Genomic DNA, 25,303 nt, shown 5'->3' with positions numbered 1-25,303 from the left:
GAGCCCAGAGCATGTCGCCTCCTGTTGCTGCGCCTCACTGTGGGATCCGCTGTCGACCTTTCCGCCTGTGCACATGAGCGCTGAAAGCTGTTTTTACGCATCGACTCGCTATGTGCGACCCGGAGGCTCGAAGGAGTGAAGCCGCCCGGAGTCTGTTCTGAGTCCGGAGGGGAAAACCGGGCTCGACTCTGCGGGGATTTTTTTTTTTTTTTTTTTTTTTTGACACAACTTGGCAGAGAAGTCGCTCCGCTGCTGTTGCTGTTGCCTCTTGCTGGAGGAAGAGGAGGAGGACGAGGAGAGGAGGAGGAGGTTTGTTCGGAGCTGCTCGCAGAGAAAAGTGTGAAACAAGTGTCACAAAGAGAGCAACAGATGTTTATACGTGGACATGCGGCCGGCTGAGGAATGAAAGCAGCAGCAGCGAGGCACCGGCGGCCCTTCCAGCGGTTCTGCTGCTGTGGAGTCGGGCTGGTCGCCGTCATTTGGCTCGCGCAGGTTATCCAGGCACCAGGTGAGACCTTAATATAGATCTTCAGGCTGCGCGCGCCTGCGAGGCTGCCCAGTGATTATAATCCTATGGACATTGTTATACACACACACAGCAATAAAGTAGGCTTTAATATTATATTTAGATTTTTTTTTAAAGAACTCACCAGTGTGATGCATATCAGATCATATGACGGTATAAATCACTGAATTTACATACATTTACATGAGGAATGGGGGGTGCAGCCAGCAGGAGCCCATATGGGCTGATGCTGAATAACTGTAATATTTAATCTCTTATATTAAAATCATATCACATAAGGTGATAATCTGACAATATATGTAAAAAGGGAAGCCATAAAAAGAACAAATCATAAAGATAAATGGAAGACAGTCTTACACCGAGGTATATAAAACTATTGGTCCTAACAATGAGCATCAGAGCATAAATCAAACTAGTTGAAAAATTTAGCACGATTAATCTATAGAGAGCCAACGTTATTGTTCTCTTCCCTATGTCCGTGGATCTCAAAATCTTCTATATGAATCTAAATGTGACTATTTGTGTCTGCAAATCTCCATCCAAAATGCATTTGTAGAATTCAAATATGAATCATTATAATACCATTCAGTCAAGTCAGAATAAGCAGGTGCACAGGTTTAAGGTGAAATTCTCAAAGCTTTATTTTCAAATTGACAAACCCCACTGCACTCCAGACACTTGGAGACCTGCTTTAAATATTTTGATCTTAGTTCATTTTCCAACAGCATCACTAAACGTCTCCCGGTCTCTGTCCCTCTGGTTGTTCTCTGTTCACACCACAGGAATGACTGTGACAGTTTGCAGATTACACACAGCAGACACAAATTGTAGCATGTAAAAAATAATCCTGTTATTGGGAATATGTTCGGTTTGAGGTTATTTCTGATTCAACAGCCATTTATTCATCTTTGTATAAATAATGTAAATGACTGGAACATTTTAAGGATTCATCTTTGTGGACATACTTCCTTTATCCCTAAATAAACTGGCTGCCCTTTAATTTCTGCCTTTTCCCAGGCTGTCACTGCAGCTGCGATTGTGTTTTTATTCAGCTAAATAAATCATTGTTGAACATGAGATACAATTCAAACATTTATTTTTATTTTTCTGGATAGCAACAGCAACTTTAATTCAATTCATTACACAATGTCTTACACAACACATGTGATTGACGTACAGCCATGTACTGATTTCCCCACTGATTCCTCATCTGTCCTCATGGGAGGAGTGAGAATCACACATCTATGAAATGACATGTAGTGTAGTTCACGTCACATGAATCATTACAGCTCGTGTGCACGTAGACCCACCTCCGCCTCGCTACGCCGCCTCCTGCAGATCATCGACCTCTGTAACATTTTGCACCATCAGTGTCCAGACTGAGCTTATTTGTCTTTTTGTCATAGATGCACGAGCAAATAAATAAATGGGAAAATAAATTAGCAAAGTCTTGGTTAGATACTTTAGTGCCTCATCTCACAGCACCGCACCTAATGGCACCATCTCCCACCTCCGCCCCCCCCTCCCTCCCCCCTCAGCTCATTATCCTCTCATCACCTTTGCTGATATGGTCACACATCGTCACTCGCACTCATCAGCAGCTTCAGCACCGACGCTCTCCTCCGTAATCCCGGTGTGTGTTATAAAGATGTGAATGGGTGAACTTTTTGTTCCAACAGGAGTGTTTGATTTACGTTGAGGTTTCATCCGGGTGTTGCACGCTGTCCTTCGTTGAAGAGTGTCCTGGTGAATGAGCCGTGTCATTAATATTTATACTTCACCTTTAAATTATGAGTGTGCCATCAACCACAAGAGGTTTTTTGAACCGAGACCAAGGCCGTTCAACTTAAACCACATAAAAGCACAGGGCAATGTCTGCTGTTTGTAATGGCGACAGGCAGGTTACACTCACAACACTTGGAAAATATGACACATACTGTAGCATCCTGAATACCACAGCTTGCATAACCATTTATGGATGTGCTGAGACAACACTTAGTATCAGTAGCATTCTGATTATGTCAAACAAAAATTTCAGTCCAAAACAAATTCGAAACAAACTATTTACTGTACAAGTACATGACGAAGCTGCAAAAGCAAAAACTGCCAAAAATAAAATTAAAGCAAAATGAAATTTATGGAAAAAGTGTGAGGACACTTGGCTCACTAGCCAGCACCTCATCTCCAAGATGGCCGCCCCTCGTCTTTATCCGTCTTTCTCCATTCATTCAGAAATCGCAGCAGCAGTGAGTCGAACAGTCGACACATTAAGATCCTGTGTGGTGAAATGAGTTGTAAACACACAGTGACAATTTGATGGAGGTAGTGAATGTGCCCACAATTACTGAATTACACATCCAGGAGACATAAAGCAACATTAGCATCATCGAGTTGTGTTAGTGCCCAATTGAGGAGTATGTGTTTTTGTGTTCTTGGTGTGTTATTCACTTTTAGCTCTTTAGCTGCTAAGTGTTCGGCTGTGTTGGCTTGTTGGTTGCTGACAGTGAGGTGCAGCTACAGTCGGTTTGTCAGAGCTTTTCTGCTGGAAACAGCTACTTGTCAAGTGGTTGTGTAAAAATTATGATGATTTAGTTATAGCAGGTTTTTTGTTAGAAATCCTCCAGGAGAGACCCATGCGAGGACAAACTGCTGAGATATTCGGGGGCTAATCAAATGTCAGGGTCACGGTGACCCTATGAAACATTTTTTAAACACATTATTTAGAGAATTAGTCAAGTGAATCACTACACATTTGGCACAGACGATCATCTGGACGTGTGGATGAACTAGGTAGCTTTTGGGGGTCATAGGTCAAGTGTGTTTTAGACAGGTGAATTTATAAAATGTGGTTTTGGCCTTGTGAACACAATATCTCTGTAATGCCTTGAGGACATTTCTAAAAAAAAAAATTGGTACAAAGGACCTGATTTTGATTTGTCAAATGCCAAGGTCACAGTTACCTCAGAAAACACCTTTTAGCCGACTCAAGAGTCTGAATAAACAGGATTGTAACCTGGCAGACTCATGCAGCCATAAAGTAATGAGTCTAGTTCTTGTTTTTGTTTTTTCTGTGAACTGTGAAGAGTTGTCTACACTCGGATATTTATATAACTGTGCCTTAGATCCCATTTAAGGTCAATTCAGATGCTCATCAGCTCACTGTTTACTGCAACATGACACTCGGTCTGAATGTCAGAGTGGAAATCTGGAGGTTTTGCTCTGTTATCTTGGTGGACCAGGAGGTCAGAGTGTTGAATTGGCAGATAATTATTATTTTTTATGAAGTAATATCTATAGATTCAGGTTTCAGATGGAGCCACACTCACCTGCATTGCCACTATGGAGGATTTCACAGTCTGAGTCATTTACTATCAGTGAACTGTTTGTGGTGAGAGCTGGAAGCCGGTCTGTCCAGTCAATGAGTGATTGATGGGATCCAGTGTCTCGTTCCTGCTGCAGAACGAGGCAACGGTAGTTTGTGGAGGGGAAGATATTATTTGTTGTTGCCCTTTGGTGGCTGTGGCTCAGGAGGTAGAGTCGATCGTTCACTAACTTCACTAAGGTTGGTGGTTCGATTCCCGGCTCCTCCAGTTCGCATGTCGAAGTGTCCTTGGGCAAGACACTGCACTTTGAGTGGTCCAAGTGACTAGAAAAGCGCTATAGAAGTGCAAGTCCATTTACCATTTTGTTTTTCTAACAATGATAGCACAATGATTTTAGGTGGTTTCTGACCTATTTAGTGCCTATAGAGTAGGAAAAAAAGAAAAGAATAGATGCCACACATGGCGTCACACTCATCAGTGATACATACTGTAGCTTCATCTCAAAGGTTCCCCATAGTCTGTGTGTGTAGAGAGATGAATAATGATTTACATTATTTACACTTAACATGATGGTATTTACACTTAGCTTCCTGCATTCGGCCACTGTGTTTATGTTGAGGAATGTGGCAGCAGGACTTAGATTTCATCACTGATCCTTCTGTAACCTTTTTACCTTATATTTACATTTAAGGCCGTTAGCAGACAGTCTTATCCAGAGGAACAATCACTCCAACAGGGAAGTCTGCTTAAACACCATGGATCATCTAAAGTGTATAAGCAAGGTCAAAGGTCAAGGTCTGACTGAAGACAGTGTGGCTAAATGTGTTTGAAAGTGATTTTGCATTCTTTAAGTCCACTTTAAAGCAGCTTATTGTAACATTAGAGTTAAGAAATACCTGAAAAACCAACACAGAAACAAAAGGAGAGCAGAGCAAACAGGATTTTTGATTAAGAACTTGACAATTGTATGTTATTGATCGGGGCCATGTGGAGTTTGAACACAGGGAAAAGACAAAGTTTAGACTCTATCTTTGCACTGTTATGTAAGTTACAAGTCATATGTACGTCCATCCGTCTCATTCTCATGGAAAATGTTATCAAAATGCCCTGAACTCTGGCAAAAACATTCACTTATGAACTGATTAGATTTTGGTGGCTAAAGGTGAAAGGTCATGGTCATGGTGACCTCATATCTCTAATACCTTTAGGTAATGTCTTGAAATTTGGATGAACTGATTAGATTTTGGTGGCTAAAGGTGAAAGGTCATGGTCATGGTGACCTCATATCTCTAATACCTTTAGGTAATGTCTTGAAATTTGGATGAACTGATTAGATTTTGTAGGTCAAAGGTCAAGGGCAGTGTGAACAGGTTTTTTTTTAGTCGAGACCTCACTCACACAGCAATTACAACAACATTCCACACAAATGGTTAATATTTCATATGACTCTGGAAAAACAGGGATGTAATGTGAAATTAGTCTGAGTGGTGGAAGCGAACAACCACAAGGACGTGATTTTAGTTGAATGTTTTTGACCCAACTGCAAGGCATTTGTTTTGCATTTTAATCTGCTGGGAGCCACTGCTTTTCTCAGTATTAAGAATCAAATTCCCAAAGTACCATCACAGTTTCAGTTTAAGTGCAGTAGAAAGGTGAAAGCCTATCAATTTGCAATTAAATAAAATAGGAAAGAAGCAGATATTTACATTACCAATTAGATAGTTTTTGTCAAACAGTGGTTTCTGATTAATTTTACATCAATTGTAAAGTTGTCATTCGTTGTCTTTTATGTTGTTTGTGCTCAGCACCGTGATGCGAAAGAAGAACGAAATCAGAATCTGGAATAAGCATCGTGCATTTTATTTCACCCTCTTTTCTCTAATCAGATGAGATCTGCTTTAGGTGTTAGAAACTCCTCCCAGTTTAAAGTGTGAAAATGGCGCAGAGCCGTCTGTGGCAGGAGCCCATTTGAATTTCATACGAGTCGAGCTCCTCTTGATGCCTCAACATGAAAGCCTTCACGTCTCCTCTCAGCCACGACCACTGCCCTCCTGAAATAGGCTCATTGAGCTGTACGCTACAAAGGGACTCTACAGCGTCTGGCAATCACGATGAGCATCAGACACAGACACCAAGCCGCTTCATAAATAAAAGGACAGTGTGTAGTAGTACAGAGCGTAATAATCGTCTCGTCGTCTTCTCAGCCCTCCGAGGAAAGGTCTCCGTGGGTGGCAGTGGAGTATATCTGTATTTTCTTTTTTCCCGTAGGAGAGATGATGAGACAGATCTATCTGCGGGGAGTTCCTCGTCTATCACCCTAGTAAAGCCTCAAAAAACTGAAACCCACACAGAGATTAGCTACATATTGAGGAATGAAATACACAGCTGAAATACACACCGCGAAGTCTCCAGTGCTGTTGGCTGAGGACAGCTGACGGCAGCACAGAGTGAATTACTGAACATGCTCTTATCTGCCAGAGCCAGAAACATGAAACTTCAGTCTGTCGAGTCCTCGTTTCACTCTAATATAACTCCAGAGACAATAACCAGAAGGGGAAAAAGGGGCAATAATAATTCCTGGGTGAAGGTGGACAAGTGCACATTTTTAAACGCCAAACTCATAAAATCAGAAATAGATTGCCCGGTTAGTGTTTGAGAAAAGTGACAGCAGAAATTCAATTGACAGCCATCGTGATAAACAGTTAATTGTTCATAGTAATTAACAAAAATGCTAAATTGGTGGGTTTACCTTCATGTTGGAGGAATTTCAGTTTTCTGTCCTTATAAAAATCCATGTCTTTTGGGTTTCACTCTGTTTGTCAGCGACACAAACAGTGATTATTCACATTATCATCAGATTACTTTCATATAAAAGCAGAGAATCAAATCAGAAATAGTTAATAATAGAGAGACTGCAAATGTTTCCGGCCCCTTTGCTAAGAATGGAGACTGACACCAAGATCTTTATCTGACGAGTAGCTGACGTAGAAATCAATTAGTTACTTGTGCTGGTTTCGCTCTAAAATGTCTCTGGTGCTGTTTTGTAACAGAGACGGAGTCCTTTGGGTTTCGGCCAGGCGTGAACGACGGGACGCTGCGATGGACTCGCAGGCTGATGCAGGAGACGTCAGACAACCAGAGCCTGGGTCAGCCCCGAGCAGGTGAGTCACTGTGTGTTTTTAAAACCGGGTAGATGCCGTCTGCTCCTCCAGGACAGACCCACCAACTCCCCCAGAATCTGCAGCACCTCCTTATCGTGCAGCGCAGGGCTGGGCTGGGTGATATGGATGATATCTTCTATAAATGTGTGTGTAATACGACATCATGGTGCTGTTATGTATTGGGATATTTTACATTTTATCACAACTGATAAAACTCAGAGTCAAGCAGATTGGAGTGTCTGCTTTATTGTTATATAAATGTATCTAGTAAATTACATACAAGAAGATAGGACTTATTGCAGTGATGGTTTATTACACTGCTTTACTGTACGTTTAACCTGGCAACGTAGTGACACAAGTGCACGTATGGTGTACTGTATATTGTATTGGTGAGGAATTCATTAGAGAGTATTTAGAAGATGTAAAGAGTCAGAATGATTTATTGCTGTTGTTTCCCTACGTTACGTTAAGTGTGCGTGGTGCATGCAGGTAAACAAGGAGGGTGGAGTGGACCAGTGGTTTGTGCCTCTCCCCTGCAGGTGCCAGTGAAAGGTCATGCAGACCAAGCAGCATTGTGTTAGTTGACAGGAGTGTGTAGTCAGTTCGAGCTCGTGCACTGAAATGCTCAAGAGGGAAGACGGAGCACAAAGGAGGAGGCTGTCAGGAGTGAAAGTCAGATCAGATTTTTTTGCAGGTAGTCTTGTTTTTTTTGTTTGTTTTTCAGCAGAAGCCAACTCACTTTCCTTTGCTCCTCACGCGCGGCTGCACTGTGAAGAGTTTAGACAAATTCAAACTGCTCTTTGTCGAATTATTGCTGAGACTTGCAGCCAATCGACAGCCATAATCAGACCCGTGTTTCTCTTGTTCCCAGGCTGATTAGCTGGCTGCCTGACATGAGCCGCAGTCATCACAGCTGACAGTTTTATTATTAAAAATTCAGATCAGAGTGAGAGGAGCTGTGTGGGGAGAATAGCACCGAGTAGATAAAATAACACAGCTGCACCGAGAAAAAACCTTTTTGCCTCGGTGACAATATAGCCTACAATTCTCTATCTTCAGATCATTTGCATTTACTCCTCGGCTGTGCTAATATCAGGCTGTCAGTCACAATGCTGCACTGTATGCAAATCAGTCCAAAAATTTCTCTCACAAATTGACAAGCAAGTCAAATTATGCTTATTATATACTGTGCAAATAAATTGTTATCTCAGGTATAATCTGCCCGCTGTGGGTGTATAACCTCCAAATATATACTCCCTCACACATGCACAATGAATAATCTCCAGCTTGTTAAAAATAGATTGGAGTGAAAGACGGCTGCCGTAGGATGTGCACATGTGGCAGCGAAAATACACAGTGTAAGACACTGTGAAGACTTCCCAGCACTTTGCACTTTCATCTCATTCATCACAGCAGTTGGGAAAAATCGTCATGTGACATCATATACACCCAACACCAGCACAGCACAGCTTTTCTTAATCATTATGTTGGATTTATAGTCATTTTAATAAACACTATATCAAGACATTTGTTTATTTTAGAGGTCTGGCTTTGACTTGTTTGGTTATCTACTGCATGACCTCAGACATCACTTTTAATTGTGTTCACTGATTTATCAGCAGACATCCGCTCTCGGCCATTTTAGGCTTAAACCCACATTTTTATACTAATATCTGGAGAAATAATTCAACTGCTGCAGTGACATTACCAATAATTTATTGGTTATATTTTTGGAGAGCTTGTGTTTGATGTGCGTGAACATATAGACTCATCAGGGACAATTGATCTGGCACTTGCAGTAAAATTCACACAATACAGGAAGCTCACTGTCCCACTGGCTGTCACACATCCTCCTCTGTGATATTACACCAGAGTTTTTTTTTTTATTGTTTTTTTTCCCTCCCTGCACTTGAGAGAGAAAATAATGAGACTGGGCGTACGTCTCCACCAGAGCTCCATTCGCTCTGTGCAGCACCATTTGTGTTTTTCTACCTGATAACATACTTAACCTTTATTGAGTTCCCGGTTGCAAACACAGATCTCCCTCATTATCTCTCACAAGGACACAAGCACACTGAAGATAGGTACTTAATTGTACTTCATTTCGCCCGTTCCTCTCCCAGTGGAGACGAGCAGCTACACAGAGCCGGACCAGGTAGCACGAGACGCAGCGGTGATCGCGGCTCGGGGCCCAGGTTGCCGCCCCGCTCCTCAGCAGGCCGTCTGACAGTGATTGCATAATCTGTAGTGTGATTAAAAAACCCTCGCTGGACCTCGGGGGGATGTTATCTTGGGGATTGCACAGTAACGTCCAGCCCCAGGCTTTCTTTCACTCTTTTCATCCCTCGGCTGCTTAACAAGATGGAGACGGTTTGATCCGCCTTCAGCTGACAAGCCTCGGAGACTGCTGTTGCTAGGCAACTGAATGCTAAATTTTGAAACCCAGACAATTCTGTCTTTCAAGCATTAAAAGTGCAAAGCAAAGAACTAAAAATAGACGGTGAGGAGATGAAGGAGGGGTGAATGAATCCAAATAATGTAAATGAAGTAAATGGCTCTTACTGCATGAGTGTGTGTGTGTGTGTGTGTGTGGCTGAGGCTTGTAATGTTGTTTGTCTTGGCAAACGACAGTCAGCTGAGAATAGTATTTTTCCACTGCCATGTTTTCGGGGTTTTATTTTTTTGTGTGGGGCTGAATGCACTGAGAAAGGGAAGCTGGCAGATAATCTGAAGCAAATTGTCTTCAAATGGTCTTGGATTGTTATCAGGACAGCCAGATTACGGATGCCACACAAAGCAAACCGAGGTTAATGTGTGGTCATTATTTGTAGCTATGTGAAGTTGTGGAAAATGTGAAGCAGACCCGGATGGATCCTGCTCAGTCCCCCTCTCGCTCTCCGTCTGCAAAAACAGGTCAGCGTTTAAAGAATAAAAGGCAGAGGTCGTGAGGTTGAAGATAAAACGCCTCTTAAAAGTTTTATGTCGTCAACCAGCTGATGATGGCTGGCCGTTTATGATGAGGCAGAGCTGCACCTCTGTCATAACAGTGTGATGTGTGTAGTGTGTGTATATGGTGTGGTGCTTTTATTGACGTGTGTGTGTGTGTGTGCGTGTGTGTGTGTGTGTGTGTGTGTCAGGCGGTTTGAAGCGCTGCTGTCGTTTCATCAGCGTTTTATTCAAACTGCCTCAAAGGAAAGCAAATCAAAGAACAAATGCATAATTGAACTTACATTACACACCTGGATGAAATATTTATTTTTTGATTCCTCATGAAAAATGCAGCGTGTGTGTGTGTGTGTGTGTGTGTGTGTGTGTGTGTGTGTGTGTGTGTGTGTGGCACTGGTTTGGTTGGTGCATGATACGACTTTACTCCGTGTGCCAGTCGATACCGTAGCTTGACTCCAGGACCCCTGCAGACTTTCAGATCAATACATTATTACGTCCCGCCCACTGCCTGTCATTCAGCACTGGCTCCACTTAGCGCCGATTTCATTTTTACCTCGAAGATCATCTGCTGCTCCGGCTTTATTGTTCTGCACAAAGTACAGATATGAGATGGATCTGTGTATCACTCAGTGACTAATGGAAAAAATTCATGGAAAGTTCAAAGTTCATGTCATGGAAAAAATAAAACCTTTTTAGCTTACACCAACGTGTTAGATGTAATATAAAAATTGCCATTTGTGTTTATTATCTTATCTAAACCACGCCAAAATAAACATGCAGATGATTGATGCATTGCTGCAGTTTGAATTAGACAACAGTGTTTTATAATTGCAGTAAATGTTGTGGTGGAGTGGTGAGAGCTAATAAAGTTTTATAGAGCCGTGTTAAAGCTCAGCGCAAACCCACTCTTTGCCTCTTGACGAACAGCGTCTCATTTTAACATGCACCTGTGAATTAATTCAGAAAATTGTTGTTCAGGCACATTTTTTCCATTACAGAGTTTATTTTCTGTTGGAAATTATTATTATTTTTATTCATTTATCTCTCTCTGACAAAGCAAATAAACAACCAGTAACTGCAGACACCCAGAACTTAATGCTGCATTAGTCTGCAAATAAATTGAGAAGATTAAGATCAAAACACAATAACCAGTGAAAACACGACACCCAGGAGAAAGAGAATGAAGAACAACTGTATAGCTTTGTCTTTCCCTTCGGAACAACAGCCTGAGCAGGTTCAGACTGTTTCATTCATTTTATAATATATTTGAAGTCCGATTCATTTTTCTGTTCTTTCCAATGGGTCTGTTTTTTGCAAGGCAGGACTCAACACCGTCTCTCATTTATATTAATATCACTGTTGTCTAATCAATTATACACAAGAGGAAATCCTGATATCCAAATTTTCAGCTCTAATGCCGCCGCGCTCCCACAGCAAATCCATGACAATGACTTTTTGAGCAGCGAATTTCATGCTCTAATCAGTGGAGAGCCTGTTTAGTTTATTCCATTTTCAGCGGATTTAATACATTGTATTGTGATTGTACCAGGTCATTGCTAATGGACCCAATAGCCATCCCGCTGTTTCTGCTTTATGACGGTTCCGACATTCCTCTTTGAAGGAAAGTGCAGCGACCCCAGTGTTGCACAGTGGGTTTTGCTTTGTGCAGTAGAATAAATTACTGTCACAGTTTAATTTTAAGCACAGAAAGTAACTCTGAAGAAAGGTCACATAAAAACCATAGACATGTCTGTTTTTCTTCAGTGTCCTGTGTAGGGAGGTCCTCCTTACACTTCACTGACACAGTGTGTGGTGTGTTGCCTCACAGCCGATGAGCTGGACGCGTTGCACAGGGTTTGAGGAAATCATCACCCAACCTCAATACGTTGTGAAATGTGGTGATGCATCTTTAAACGGAGGAAGAGACAAAACTGGACTTCACGGGGGCCTCTGTCTGCCCACAGGAAGTGAGCAGCTACATGCTAGAGCAGAAGCCAGAGCAGCTATAGATGTGTGCAAAGGTTCAGGGAATCTATGGAGCTTTTCACACGTGTGTATAAATAAAATATCTTCTTCATTCAGAGTACTTCACTTCAGCTTGTGTCTCAGAGATATGAAGTCGCGGTGATGGAGAGAACGAGGTCAGAGGTGAACGAGTTGTGGGAGCAGTGATGTTGGAGGTCTGAGCGCAGACGGACTTTTATTGTTGGAGCCGTGCCCGTGCATCAACATCATCAAAATCAGCCCCCGGTTACAAAAGGAGTGATTTTATCGAGCTCGTGGCACATCTGGCTCGAATCCCTGATTTGGGAAGTTGCAGATGTGCGCTGGTGATTAACACGGGTGTTTCACTTTGTGGTCCTGTATTGTGAAACCACAGCGTAAGAGTCTTGGCGGAGCACATTCCTGTCCGGCAGCTTTCACTAAACCAGCACACTGTTTCTGTCTCTATGTATCGTAGCTGTGCTGCCCCCCCACCCCCACCCCCCTCACCCCCCCTCACTCTCTCAGACCTCTCCTGAGGGTTTGTAAGGAAAAATAAATATTTTTAGATATTACGGTCCAGAGCTGCTGTCACTTCTCTTTTTTTTCATTTTTCATAAACCCTAACCATGGGAAACACATATTCACCTCCCCCCTTTCTCACTGTTCACGCAATCGCCTTGCCTTTGGCTTCCTACTGCCACCCATCAAAAAAAAAAAAAAAAAAAAAAGCTGCCCCTGGGGAGAGGGTCACCATAGCAACTGCCTTCACCAGAGCAACTCTTCAAAGCGTCCATCTGAGCTGCATGTTGCAGCCCCGCGTTTCTACCTACAGCAGAACCTGGGAGTTTATGGTCTGGGGCAGAAAGGAGACTGGAAGTCTTCCAGGGCGGTGAGACGGGACTCGGTGGGGGCAGAGGGGAAGGTGGAGGGAGAACAGATGTCCAACAGCTGATCAGCCTGACAGGTCGCTATGGAAGACGCATACAGTGCAACTTCACATCCAGCCGTGCAATAAGATGACACAGAGTCTACATGCTAAGCCTGGATGATGTAGTGGACGAGCCCTGTGGTAACAGCTGGCACTGAGTGAACGGGCTTTTTCCTCAGAGAGCAGAGACTCAGCCCCCCGCCAGCCCACTCACTCAGTCCCTTACAGTGCTGCACATGGAGGATATTGTGGTACGACAGGCCTGCGAGCAGACAGACAGCGCTTCACTCTGGCATAGACACAAATGTGTAAACATCGGTGGACAAACATTTACATTTTCTGACTGAACACGAGCAAATTACTGTCCCCTCCCCGGGACCATATGGTCTCCCTCTCTCAGACTCTGACACTGCAGTGTCAAAGATCACATCTCATATCCTCCATCACAAGGGACCCGATCTTAATCCACGCAGTCTGCTGTTCAGTTTCCATACAGCCACAGTGCAGCGTGCAGCTTGCAGCGCGCATCGTGACGGCTTCACCGTGCTTATTGTGTGCTCGTCGACCCACTGTTGTCTCAGACAGCAGAAGAGCTATAAATAGCTCCATGCCCCCCCCCCACCCCCCTCCATAGTTTAAATTCACCCAGCTCGACTCAGAGTTGTAAATTGGTGCTGTACCACACACACGGCTCTCGCTGTGGTAACGTCAGGAGGACGCGGGGACACTGAGCGTCATTAACAGTTGTCCATTTCTCTCACACTCGAGGAAGAACAGGAAGCAGCTGCCACTTTCACTTCCACCTCACTTCCTGTCACTGTTGAGTGCAAGACAAACACTGTGTCTAGAAGATGTTGCTATGGGTGGTGCTCTGTCTTAACACTGTTCCTTTATGTAATTGATGATTTTGAAATCTCTGGATGTTATAAAAGAAGGTCATATTGTAAATTGAGGCTTTACATCAGAAATCAGAGGGAGACCGAGCTTCAGATATTTATATTTCTGATAATGAACACACAATACAGGGTAAACAGTGTTATCTGCTTCTTACATTAAAGTGAAACCTCTTCCTTAATCACCAAAATTAACAAATAAAATTTCCACAGCCATCCACGAGTTTCCAGAGGACATCTTTACCAAGGAGCAGAGGAAGAAGGGGGCTGTGTGTCTGCATGCACTCTGTGTGAGTGTTTCATACACAATACTCTCTGATTTCTCTTGACTTTGTTTACGTCCTTGACTCATCTGACATCTGACATCATATATTCCAAAGACACAACCTACATAAACAACAGGATTTGTGTGTCTCTTATCTGTGCTGCTACAGGCCATCTACATGTTCTACGCCCTGGCCATCGTCTGTGACGACTACTTTGTCCCTTCCCTGGAGAAAATATCTGAGGTGAGGAAAAATTTGCAGATTGACTTCCTATGTTATGATGAATATGAAATGAATTATATAAGTTATAGGTTGTTGTTTTTTCTTACAGAACCTGCAGCTCAGTGAAGATGTGGCCGGGGCGACGTTTATGGCTGCAGGAAGCTCAGCTCCAGAGCTCTTCACCTCTCTTATTGGTTAGTAGCTCAGCCAGACAGCACTGAATATCAGCTGTGCCAGGTTTGATTTGATGTCTGTAAAAATGTATTCATACAATTTCAAGTCCTGATGATGAAATTTCAATTCATCTTCTCAGCCTCTGCAGTGCAAAAATAATCCAGGAGATGTCAGCAGAGTTTAATTTGAATTAAATTTCTACAAGCCAAGCGACACATTTCAGATATTCGAATAAATGTGCTTTGGTGTCTTTCTTCTTTTTTTTTTTTGTCGCAAAATGCTAAAAATCAGAGACGGGTCGACTAACGAATATAGTGCAGAGAATGAAACAACAGAGTGCGTACGTGTGGGCACCAGGTGACTTGTCAACAGAGCAGAAGCTGATAGGAGACGACGGACTGAGGGGATTTTTATCTCATCTGAAACCAAACAAAGCGACACGGTTGACCTCCTCTCCCCTCGTCCCCGTGTCTCCCCCGCCCTCAGGTGTTTTCATCACGAAAGGAGATGTCGGAGTCGGCACGATCGTGGGCTCTGCCGTCTTCAACATCCTGGTCATCATCGGCCTGAGTGGGATCTTTGCAGGCCAGGTACTATGAAAAAAAAAAAAAATCAGCATCTCACCTGCAGCTGTTACTGAGATTGAACACTTGACACTTGTAATCTTTTCTTTCCAGACAGTGGAACTGACATGGTGGTCTCTTTTTAGAGATTCCTCCTACTACATCCTCTCTGTCCTGACTCTCATCATGGTGAGATGAGCTTTTCACCAAAATTATCCATCACGGTTGAGGTTTTCCTCGTCCACATTGTGCTTAAAGGATCGGTTTTGTTCTCTCTTTAGGTTATCTACGACGCCAAAGTGGTCTGGTGAGTTCAAACACCTTGAAGCGTGTCCGTACGTTTTAGCTGTGCTGCCTTTTTAAACATATGCTACAGGAACTGATTGATCCCCTGCAGAGACGTTGTCTTGTACTGGTTTCATGAGCACTACCTGTATAAATCAGTTTGGATTTATCCTCCAGGCTCAGCTTGTTTGAAAGCTAAACTTCCTGTCAGGAATTTGGTTGAATGAGGCGTTATGATTATATGATCACGGCTGATGGAAAAGGAGCTGACGTCCCTGTTAACATTAACTCACAGCGACATCAACCAAATGTCACACAAATTTACCTTAGGCTCACTTTAAGCTGCAAACTCATAATTATATCATAACCCTAACAAAAACATATTCAGTATATACCTGAAACCCTGAGGACTGTGTCTCAGTCAGTGTCCATCATGAGCTCACATTTCCACGGAGACGGATCTCGAATTCATCTCCTCCCCCTCGTCCCCTGATTGATGTCACAGCCTCTCCCTCAAATGACTGTTATTACAATCATGAAGATGACGGTTTCAGCAGGTTCAACAGTCAGTGATTGAGGAGCGTGTTACATCGATTTGGATCCAGGTTTGTACTCGACAAACAACGACAACAACATCTGCACATGTATTTCAGCCGCCGTTCGTTTCAGAGTCACAGAGGCGACGAACATGCTGAGTTTAAAATTCGCTGTGAAAGAAAATTTCATTTATATAATTTGTGTGGAGGAGGTGTGTGTGTGTGTGTGCGTCATTAATAATAACAGCCATTTGTTCACACTTCTGTGTTTTTTTTCTTAGCTGTAAATTATTTGATTTCCTTTGTGTAGTTTTTGAGTTTCAACAAGCTGAGCTGTCCTGATTGTTTCCTCTTCTGTTGGCCTGAAGCCTGTTGCTAAAAAAAAAGAGGCTCCATTGTTATATGAGTCAGTGGTTTTAATGAAAGAGTTGATTTAATCATGGACTTAAAGTCAGCTGGAACGGTGCATTCATCGGTGATATATGGAGGACTGTTATTGAATCCCAGTGTTTACAGCCTGAGCTCTCCTGCTGTATTTCACCTCCCCACTGTCCCTCTGAATACACCGTGGCAGATTTGTGTGTCAGCCACCTTTTCCAAATCACCACATGGTCAGAAAATCTGAGATATGAGTCTCAACATGTGCAGCAGTGGTCATCAAATGGAGCTGCTTTTAGAACAAGCTCACTTTAGGTGTTTGTTGGTGAACATTGGTGTTTGCAGGAGTCAACAGTTGCACGTCTGCTGTCTGTTTCAGTGAGTCAAAAGAGTACAAAAGCAGCAATAACTCTCCTCAAGGCAAATAAAAAACTCTACTTTAAAATCCTCACTTCAATGTCCCTGAAAACCTTGAGAATCAGAACATTTTTATTGTCATTGTAACCTGTACAATGAAATTAAAGCAGAAGTAAGTGATATATTTGTGTTAATATAAGTCTTAAATAGTTATATCTTCCGACAGCAATCACTTACATAGAGTGTTTGGACCGAAACACGGGTCTGTCAGTCCCTCTGCTCTGCTCTGAGCCGAAGAGAAAACATTTATCGTATCCTACAGTTTTTATCCAATGAGGAGAGAGAACGGCATGCAGGGCTGTGTGTGCAGCCAAGGGACGCCGTGAATGTGGCGACATAGGGACGAGGACTGTTATGGTGTGTTCAAGGAAACTCGTATTTTTCCGACCGTGAAGTCGTACCAGTTCGATCTGGTACGAGTTCACCGGTCGGAAGTTACGAGTGGCCGTTATAGTGACTTTCACAGGTAAAACAGGTCGGAAAAACGTGAGTGGGTTGCCTGAAACGCTACAAAGTCGTAAGTTGTGACTTGAAGCTGTAATTTACGATTTCAAAAGCCTGCCTGGAACGCAGCATTAGCGAAAACGACCGGACCACTTACTTCTGCTTTAAAATGCCAAACCAGTCAGTGCAACATTAAAGGTAGATAAAAGACTATACGGGAGCATAAAAAAGAATTTGTGTTAAAATAAATAAGTTATTGCTGTTGGGTAGAAGGAGCTGTTTTTGAATCTATGTGTCCTTGTTTTGATTGATCTTCTGTACCATCTGCTTGACGGCAGCAGTTCAAACAGGTGACAGGCTGGCTTTTTTGAGGCAGCGGGAACTGTTCAGTTTTTCCAGAGTGAGGAGAAGGCGACTGACAATCTTCTGGGCTGTGTTAATGTCTGGAGCGCTTTCCTCTGAGCCACCGTGCAGCTGGTGTACCACACATACAGCGTGTCAGTATGCCATTATCTCTATGGAGCACCTGTAAAAGGACACCAGCAGTCTCTGGCTGATGTTGTTCTTCCTGAGCACCCTCAGGACCCGGTGTTGAGGTTGAGGGCCGTAGATCTGTGGTGAACCACTCCAACTCTGGCTGCGACCAGACAGGAAGCTGTTCCACATGCAGGTGGAGTGAGGAAGTCCCAGGTCCCTCAGTTTGTCCACCAGTTTGTGTTAAACGCAGAGCTGTCGTCCATGAAGCCACAGGTAGCTCCCCTGCTGTGAGAGGTGGGGCAGTGCAGCATGGAGGCCTGTGGCTACGGCGTCCTCTGTAGATCTGTTAGATCTCAGTTTCTCTCTGTGACATGAAAATAAATATGTTCAAAGTTAAAGTTTTCAAAAGAAGCATTTTGAGTCACATGAAAAACAATTTATGAAGAGTTTAAAAACAGTTTGATCAGGGTTCAATTTGATTCAGAGCACACAACCACACAACCAGCTCCTGGAAATACAGCCAGGCAACAAGGATGAAAACACAGAAATAACCAAAGCTGCTTATCTTATGTGTATATGTAAGAAACTGTAATCATGAATGTGTTGTTTTTTTTGTGTTTTTTTTTCTTCGTCTTTTATAAATCTTGTGTAATAGAATCAGACAGAGCCTTGTTTGATATGTGAAGAAATGTTTTGCTCCATAACTGAGATTATAAATATGTTGAAATTAATTATATTTAACAGTCATTATCCACACATTTATACTTATGTAAGGCAGCACAGACACCACTGGTTCAGGTGAATTATACCACGATGGCTTTGATGTGAAATGTTTAACACAGATCTCCTGTTTGCTCTGCAGGTGGGAGTCCCTGCTCCTCATGACCATGTATGGAATCTACATTATAATCATGAAGTAAGTTTACAAAGACACCGAACGTCCTCATCAGTCATCATGACTCCACACACACACACACACACACACACACACTCAGACTCTGTTCTTGTGTCCATGGATGTAAACACAAGGCGTCTGCTTGGCTGCAGGTTCAACTCTCAGCTTCTGACGTTCGTGACGCGCCAGGTGAGGAGCGTCGGGCCGTGCTGCGTCGGATCAGAGGACCACAGGGAGGACAAGATGGGAGAGGACGCCTCCGCTTGCAACACCTCCATGGTGCTGCTCAACAAAGGTCAGAGGACGCTCCAGCTGAACCTGATCGCTGCGTCTTGCGGGGCTTTTGTTTTTTTGTTGATGTGTAATTACCTCCTCTCTCGCAGGCCAAGCCCACGGGCAGGAGCCTCCTCCAGTCGTCATGGTGGATGAACTTCTCATCCTCAACCCACACAAACTGTCGTTCTCCGAGGCCGGCCTGCGCATCATGATCACCCCCCACTTCTCCCCCCGCACCAGGCTCTCCATGGCAGGACGCATGCTCATCAGCGAGGTAGGTGACACAAATATCACAGGATATAGACGTAACTCCACCTGCCCCGTACAGGAGCTCTCCAACAGAAACCTCCCTCTCACAGAGACAGAGGCTGATTCGGACTTCGAAGAACCAGCGGGACGGCGAGGCGGGCCCCGGGTCCAGAGGCGGGTCGACCAGCAACAGCCTGAAGAGGACGGGCTCCTGCAGCCTGGAGAACGGAGGAGGGAGACCAGGGATGGGGGACGCAGAGTTAGGAGACAAGCTGGGAGCGGACGCGTGCCAGCCAGAGGAGGAGGACGATGACGAAGATGGGATTTTCAGTCCTGTGCGCATACCAGGTCAGGAGCATCCAACACCACGTGATTTGTTTCTGTTGATGGATTTCTATGGGTTTCAAGCAAAAGTATCACTTCCCAAGCTGCTGGGAGATGTGCCTCAGATATTCAGGTGTTTTCCTGCACCTTACTACTTACTACCTTACTGCTCCTCAGGGATGGGTTAAATGCAGAGAAAGAATTTCACTGTACTAGCTGTATATGTGACAAATAAAGTACCTTTACCTTACCTTACCTTTACTTGACCCGACTCCCTGCTCTCCACAGGAGGCTGCTGTGCACGGGTCAAGTGGGTGATCACGTGGCCTCTGGGCCTCCTGCTCTACTGCACTGTGCCTAACTGTGTCCACCCACGCTGGCACCGCTGGTTCATGGTCACCTTTGTGGGCTCCACCCTGTGGATCGCCATCTTCTCCTACCTCATGGTGTGGATGGTAAGGACGGCAGCAACTACACCTTGACAGATACTGAACTCGCAGATATCTGTGATTACTTACCTTAAAGGAGACATATTATGCCCCCATTACACACATGAAAATAGTTCCCAGGTGTCTTAAAGACATATCTGTGACATGCTTTGGGCAAAATACCCCAAGGATCAAACATCATAGCTCTTTTCATACTCTCAAAACAGCCCTGTTCAGAACGGCCGGTTTCAGAGCGTGTCCCTTTAAATGCAAATTAACCACTGCTTGCCCTGCCCCTTCTACCGGTCCCAGGTAGGGATGGTATTATGCAAATTCGAGTCCTAGTTGCATCACTGGAAGAAAACTGAGGGAACAGCTCGTAAAACCATGTGGATTTTTTTTGTCAATTCTCACATTTTGGGGGCGGGAACGAAAGCCAAACACCCAAATATATGTTAAAGAGCCTTCAAAAAGTCATATTTCCATAATATGTCCCCTTTAAAATACTGCTCTTGTGTGCATTGCTGAATTGCAAAAGAATGAAAAAACACTGCTGCATTCACTCACTTCGCTGAATACTTATTTCTTTCAGGTTACCATCATCAGCCACACACTAGACATCCCAGACTATATCATGGGTATAACTTTCCTGGCTGCAGGGACCAGTGTGCCTGACTGTATGGCAAGTCTAATTGTAGCTCGACAAGGTAAAAACATTTTTTGCTTTTCGTCTCTTTGTGGTGCAAATACTTTTTATACTTTAAATACTTTTTTTATGTCATTTTTCTTATGTCTCTTTTCAGGCATGGGGGACATGGCTGTGTCCAACTCCATAGGCAGCAATATCTTTGACATCCTGCTAGGTTTGGGTTTCCCCTGGGCTTTACGTACCCTTGTGGTGGAACACGGATCATCAGTATGCACACACTTTTATTTGTCTACAATATGAGCCATTTCTTTCCTGCTTTTTCCTTGGGTTACTGATGTTTTTGTGTGAGATATATCAAAGCAGAGATTTGGGGTCTCCACTTCTAGTTGTCATAAAATTGTGACACTTACTGTTTTCTTACAGATCTTCATAAATAATAAGGGGCTGGTGTATTCTGTCATCCTGCTGCTGGCGTCCGTGTTTCTGACAGTGAGTGAACGCAACATACGAAAACATTGCAAATTACGTGGTTTTCATCTCTGCCGAGGTCTAATTTTAAGATACAACATACTCTTTGAAGTCAGGTGTCTCTCACCTGTTTGTGTTATTTTAATACGCAGAATGAGACAGAACATGTTTGATGAAGTGTCATGTTTCTCAGGTCAGAAGTTCAGTGTGCAACAAAGAGCCTTTAAATAATTTCAGTCATAGTTCAGCCATATTTTTTGTCCAGTATTGTATTTTCAAACCTATGTCAGCGTCGTGTCACATTTTGTTGTATAGCCCCATGTGGTCAAAAAAAATAAATGAATACAATTTGAAGGGAAACTCATTAAATTATTAGTTTTATTTTATTTGTGAACGATAACAATAGTCTACTTTACTGAATACACTAGGATTAATTATTGATATGTGGGTGTCTCATGCTCCTTGTTGGAATAATCTCAGGTTTATATTTTTTGGCTCTTTCTCACCACCGTCTCTCCACTCGCAGGTGACGAGTGTTCATCTGAACCACTGGAAGCTGGATCGCCGTCTGGGTCTGGGACTTTTGTTTCTTTATGCCATCTTCCTGCTCTGCTCCATCCTCTTTGGACAAATGTGAGGCCTTAAGGTCAAACCCTGTCAGACAACATGCTGAATACCTACGTTTCCACCACACGTCCTCTTTTGTGCAGCCAAAACAAAAAAAGAAAAAAAACAAGAGTGACAGTGTTGTTGTGTTCCTCGTGAGGATTTCTGTGCATCTCCATAGGATGATACTGTACACATGCAACCACACAAACTCACACTAAAGTCTGTCAATAGCACAGCTGTATTTTCCTCCTACTCCTCGTACAGTGCAGTGTTTGAAAAGCTGTCAGTCTTTTATGTATATAATTGGGTGACTTGCAAAAAAAAGTTGAATGGCATGGCAGATGGAAGCTGCATCACTGTTTGGCCTTTAGTAGTGAGATGTGAGAGGGAAAAATGTCTTCTTCCCATTAGCATTAGTGCTAGCAGGGTGTTGTGGCTGCTATATTCTGGCACATATTTTAATAATTTTGCAATATGACTGAGTTAATATTTTAGTTTCCACCCACTGAATCATATTTCATGTCTCTTTTTAAAATTTAAAATTAAAATTGAAACTCAATTTTGAGGATGGTTGCCTCCTGCTAGAAGTAGCAAAATTAGCTCTTAGCAATTAGCCAAATTGCATGTGCTTGATAATTAGGTTTGTTTTGAATACATTATGTGCTATCAGTGTTTCATCAGAGCAATAAGCCATTAGAAGGGTTGTAGCCTTGTTGTTGCTAATGCACATCACATTAACAGTTAATATCCAACACAGTGAGCAGAAATAAAAAAATAAATAAAAAAAAAGTCTTGTTCTGTCAGGCACTATTGCAGCTTAGTTGTAATTATTTATACTCCTAATGTCTGTATTGTGAGCGCTGCTGCAGCCAAGCAGATCATTTACAGGATTGTTTAGTTGCTGCCTGGCTTTATCAACAACACAGTAAGTTCATTAGCCGACATCCTCTCCGCTGCTGCATCCACATTATTTTCTCCTGAGGATTTTCAGAGGCACTAATCAAACCGTTTTGGTAGGATGAGCAGAGAGCTGTATCAATGATTTACTGCAGGTGTAATGAGGCGTTTAAGTGAGACCACCCATTAAAAACATTACCAGGCTACACAGTACTGAACAAATCGTCTTGGAAACACATCAGGGACCAGGGTGTGGGATGTTGGTCGTACGGAGACAGTGGTACTTGTATCTGCCGTGTCATGTATCAGATTAACTGAATTCTCTGTTGACCCTGGATTTGGATACACTTATATGTTTTGAATGTCGACCCTAGATGACGTTACAATTAGTGTGGAAATATTTACATGCATTCAAATGTAGCAGGTGGCACTGAAGAACAGCCAGGAACCTCTGAAGAGACATCGAGGTCAAGTCTGACAGTGAAGGATGGACACTGTGTGTGTCAAAGACTTTTTAGAATAGAAATATTGATATGAAAATGCACATTATTGTGACGATATTTTGATGACTTTTTTTTTGCCTCACTACTTAAAAGCAAGTATTGGTACAGCTTAATGTACGTAAGAAGATTAACTTAGTGTAACAGTATTTTTAGAGGTCTTATTACTATGAAATCTAATATATAATGTACTTGTATGAGTGTCACAAACTTTGACTTTGAGTGCAGGTTAGTTGTAATACTTCACGTTTAGGTACGACAATCGATGTTTGTATTGTTTCTTGTACATTTTTAGGAGATTAATTCACTTTGGTGGAACATTTTTACAACTAGCACAAACTTGGATCAGGACAAGGCAGAACAATAAAAAATACACTCATACTCACAGTGTACTGCGAGTGTGTCTTATGGCAAATAATGCTGCATATTACACATTCATACACACGCCAGCTGCTCTTGTGTCCTGTAGGAAAGCACAACAATCTGGATTCATTCCCGTAATAGTTTTATTTTTCAACATGTTCAGTTTTGTTTTGTTTTGAACCCTTGAATTCAAGATCTGTTCCACCAAAGCGATGAAGGTGACTTTTTTTTGTTTTTAAAATGGCTGTATAATTATTATCATTGTCTACTTGACAATACTTTTTACTGTTTGTAAATGTTAAAAATATTTACATAGTTTTACAATAATGAATGTCTGACAGAGATTAGTTTTGTGGTGTTTTTGATATTTAAAAAAAAAAAACAATGTAAGTCTACTTGTGAATTGTAACAGAATGAATGCATATTTTGTCACTTGTTTAGAGCAGTATGAAGACTGTAACAGACCAGCAGTCTGTATTGAAGTCAATTGAAATTGTCTTTTCATCTTTGAATCTTTTAAGCACTAATATTTCCTTTTATTTCAGTATTGATTCATTGACACACTCCACTTTATAACAAGACTCCTGTTTACAGGCTGAAATTAGGTTTAATATTTAATGAATGAGTTGAATATTCAAATAAGTGAGTGTAAAAGCAATTGGAGTTTTCTTTGTTTCAATAGTTGAAATGAGTTTTTACTTTATTGAAACCATTCACCTCTTCAGTGGGAGAAATTCCACTTGACAAGACGTTTTCACTTCTTTTTGCCACTAAATTTTCTCTATAACTGTAATTGTTTCATCAATTATTTATGCTGACAGTTTAGAAGTGTAGCTCCATTTAAACACACATTATCTCATCTGCTCAAATGTTATGCAGGAGTTTCAAAACCAGATCCCATCAATGCATCTTAATGGGGATTTACAGTAACAGATGACTGAAAATGAGTAAAAAAGAAATTGTGACAATTATTCCTTAATTGTCTGTCAGAAGCTCTGCTTTCACTGAACTATCATCAAGGTTTGAGGAATAGTTTGTAGGCGGTAAAACAAAAAAAAGAAATCTGGATCTGTTGATGAACAATCAGTAAATATTTGTTGTTGATCTAACAGGAAATTGACAGCAACAACAATAATCAGTTATTTGTCTTTGAATTTGAATATTCAATTGTTTAAAGATTTGGTGCTTTTTCTCTTTGAGACTGAGATGCTGGATGAGTAAAACAACTGTGACATCGGGTTCGGACTCTGAAATTGGACAACTGAGATGGGACTTCCTGCAATTTTTGAACTATATGGTTAATTCATTGCAAATATCATTACAGATTAAAAGATTAAAATGAAAATACTCATTGGTTTCCTGCTTTTAATTTGTCATTTTGTTTAGTTTCCCTCCCCTGCTTTCTTTTCGCATCAACCAAAGCAAACTTAATTTTTCATATTCTCACGATCTCCATCTTTTTGATCATCCTCAATCTTCACAGCTCATTGTCTTCTGCCAGGTGACGTACAACAGTTTTGTTCAAAGTCTCTGCTGTAATCTTGTATTCAAATCTATTAATAATTTCAATATATTATTGTGGGTACAAAAAAAAAACAACAGCTCCAAACCAAACAGCTGAACTCCTGGACATGTTGTGGTTTCACAGCACAGAGGACGTTCCGTTTATTTTTGCTGTGATGTTGGAGGTAGAAGATATTTTAGAGGTACATTTTATTACTTTAGAGATCTCATTGGATCATAGCAGACTGTTGTATCTTGAGTGCAATAAAAAGAAAAAGTGCAATAACAAATCATCTCTCTCTCCTGTTGATTTCTGTCTTAGCAGTGATGGTGAATGGATGGAGGTGGAGCTGCAGGGATTCAGTGCAGACATTTAGTCCGCCACTGCCATCTAATGGAGTGAGACAAAAAAAGAAAACTGCCTCTCCTACACCACCACATCATGAGTCATTTTTATAGTGAGATTTATAACTCGCTCAGTTCATAATTGCTACTCCTGTGGTTTCCTTTCCTCTTTAATACTTTGTTTTTGGATACAGAAAGTTTGAGAAAATCAAAACAAGTTGGTTGAGCGTAATTCCTTTATAAAAGTTTAATTTGTCAGAGCAAGGCTGGAT

At 42.2% G+C, this 25,303-nt stretch overlaps 1 protein-coding gene across 1 annotated transcript; it reads left to right on the top strand.

Moving 5' to 3' along the window:
- Positions 1 to 36: 36 nt before the first annotated feature.
- On the top strand, positions 37 to 23,195 carry LOC146974464 (sodium/potassium/calcium exchanger 3). Its single transcript, XM_085797837.1, has 17 exons — positions 37 to 508; positions 6,900 to 7,010; positions 13,977 to 14,053; positions 14,198 to 14,272; positions 14,361 to 14,445; positions 14,912 to 15,015; positions 15,103 to 15,177; positions 15,270 to 15,295; positions 18,388 to 18,441; positions 18,573 to 18,715; positions 18,804 to 18,970; positions 19,056 to 19,293; positions 19,558 to 19,724; positions 20,290 to 20,404; positions 20,501 to 20,613; positions 20,770 to 20,835; positions 21,341 to 23,195. Exons 1-17 carry the CDS (start codon positions 403 to 405, stop codon positions 21,449 to 21,451), a joined length of 1,833 nt encoding a protein of 610 aa, XP_085653963.1. The 5' UTR covers positions 37 to 402; the 3' UTR covers positions 21,452 to 23,195.
- Positions 23,196 to 25,303: the final 2,108 nt, after the last annotated feature.

This window comes from Trachurus japonicus, chromosome 14 (assembly GCF_045865225.1).
Source record: "Trachurus japonicus isolate A0001 chromosome 14, Traja_1.0".
In the NCBI taxonomy this organism is placed as follows: Eukaryota; Metazoa; Chordata; class Actinopteri; order Carangiformes; family Carangidae; genus Trachurus; species Trachurus japonicus.
This window is presented reverse-complemented; position numbering and strand designations above follow the sequence as displayed.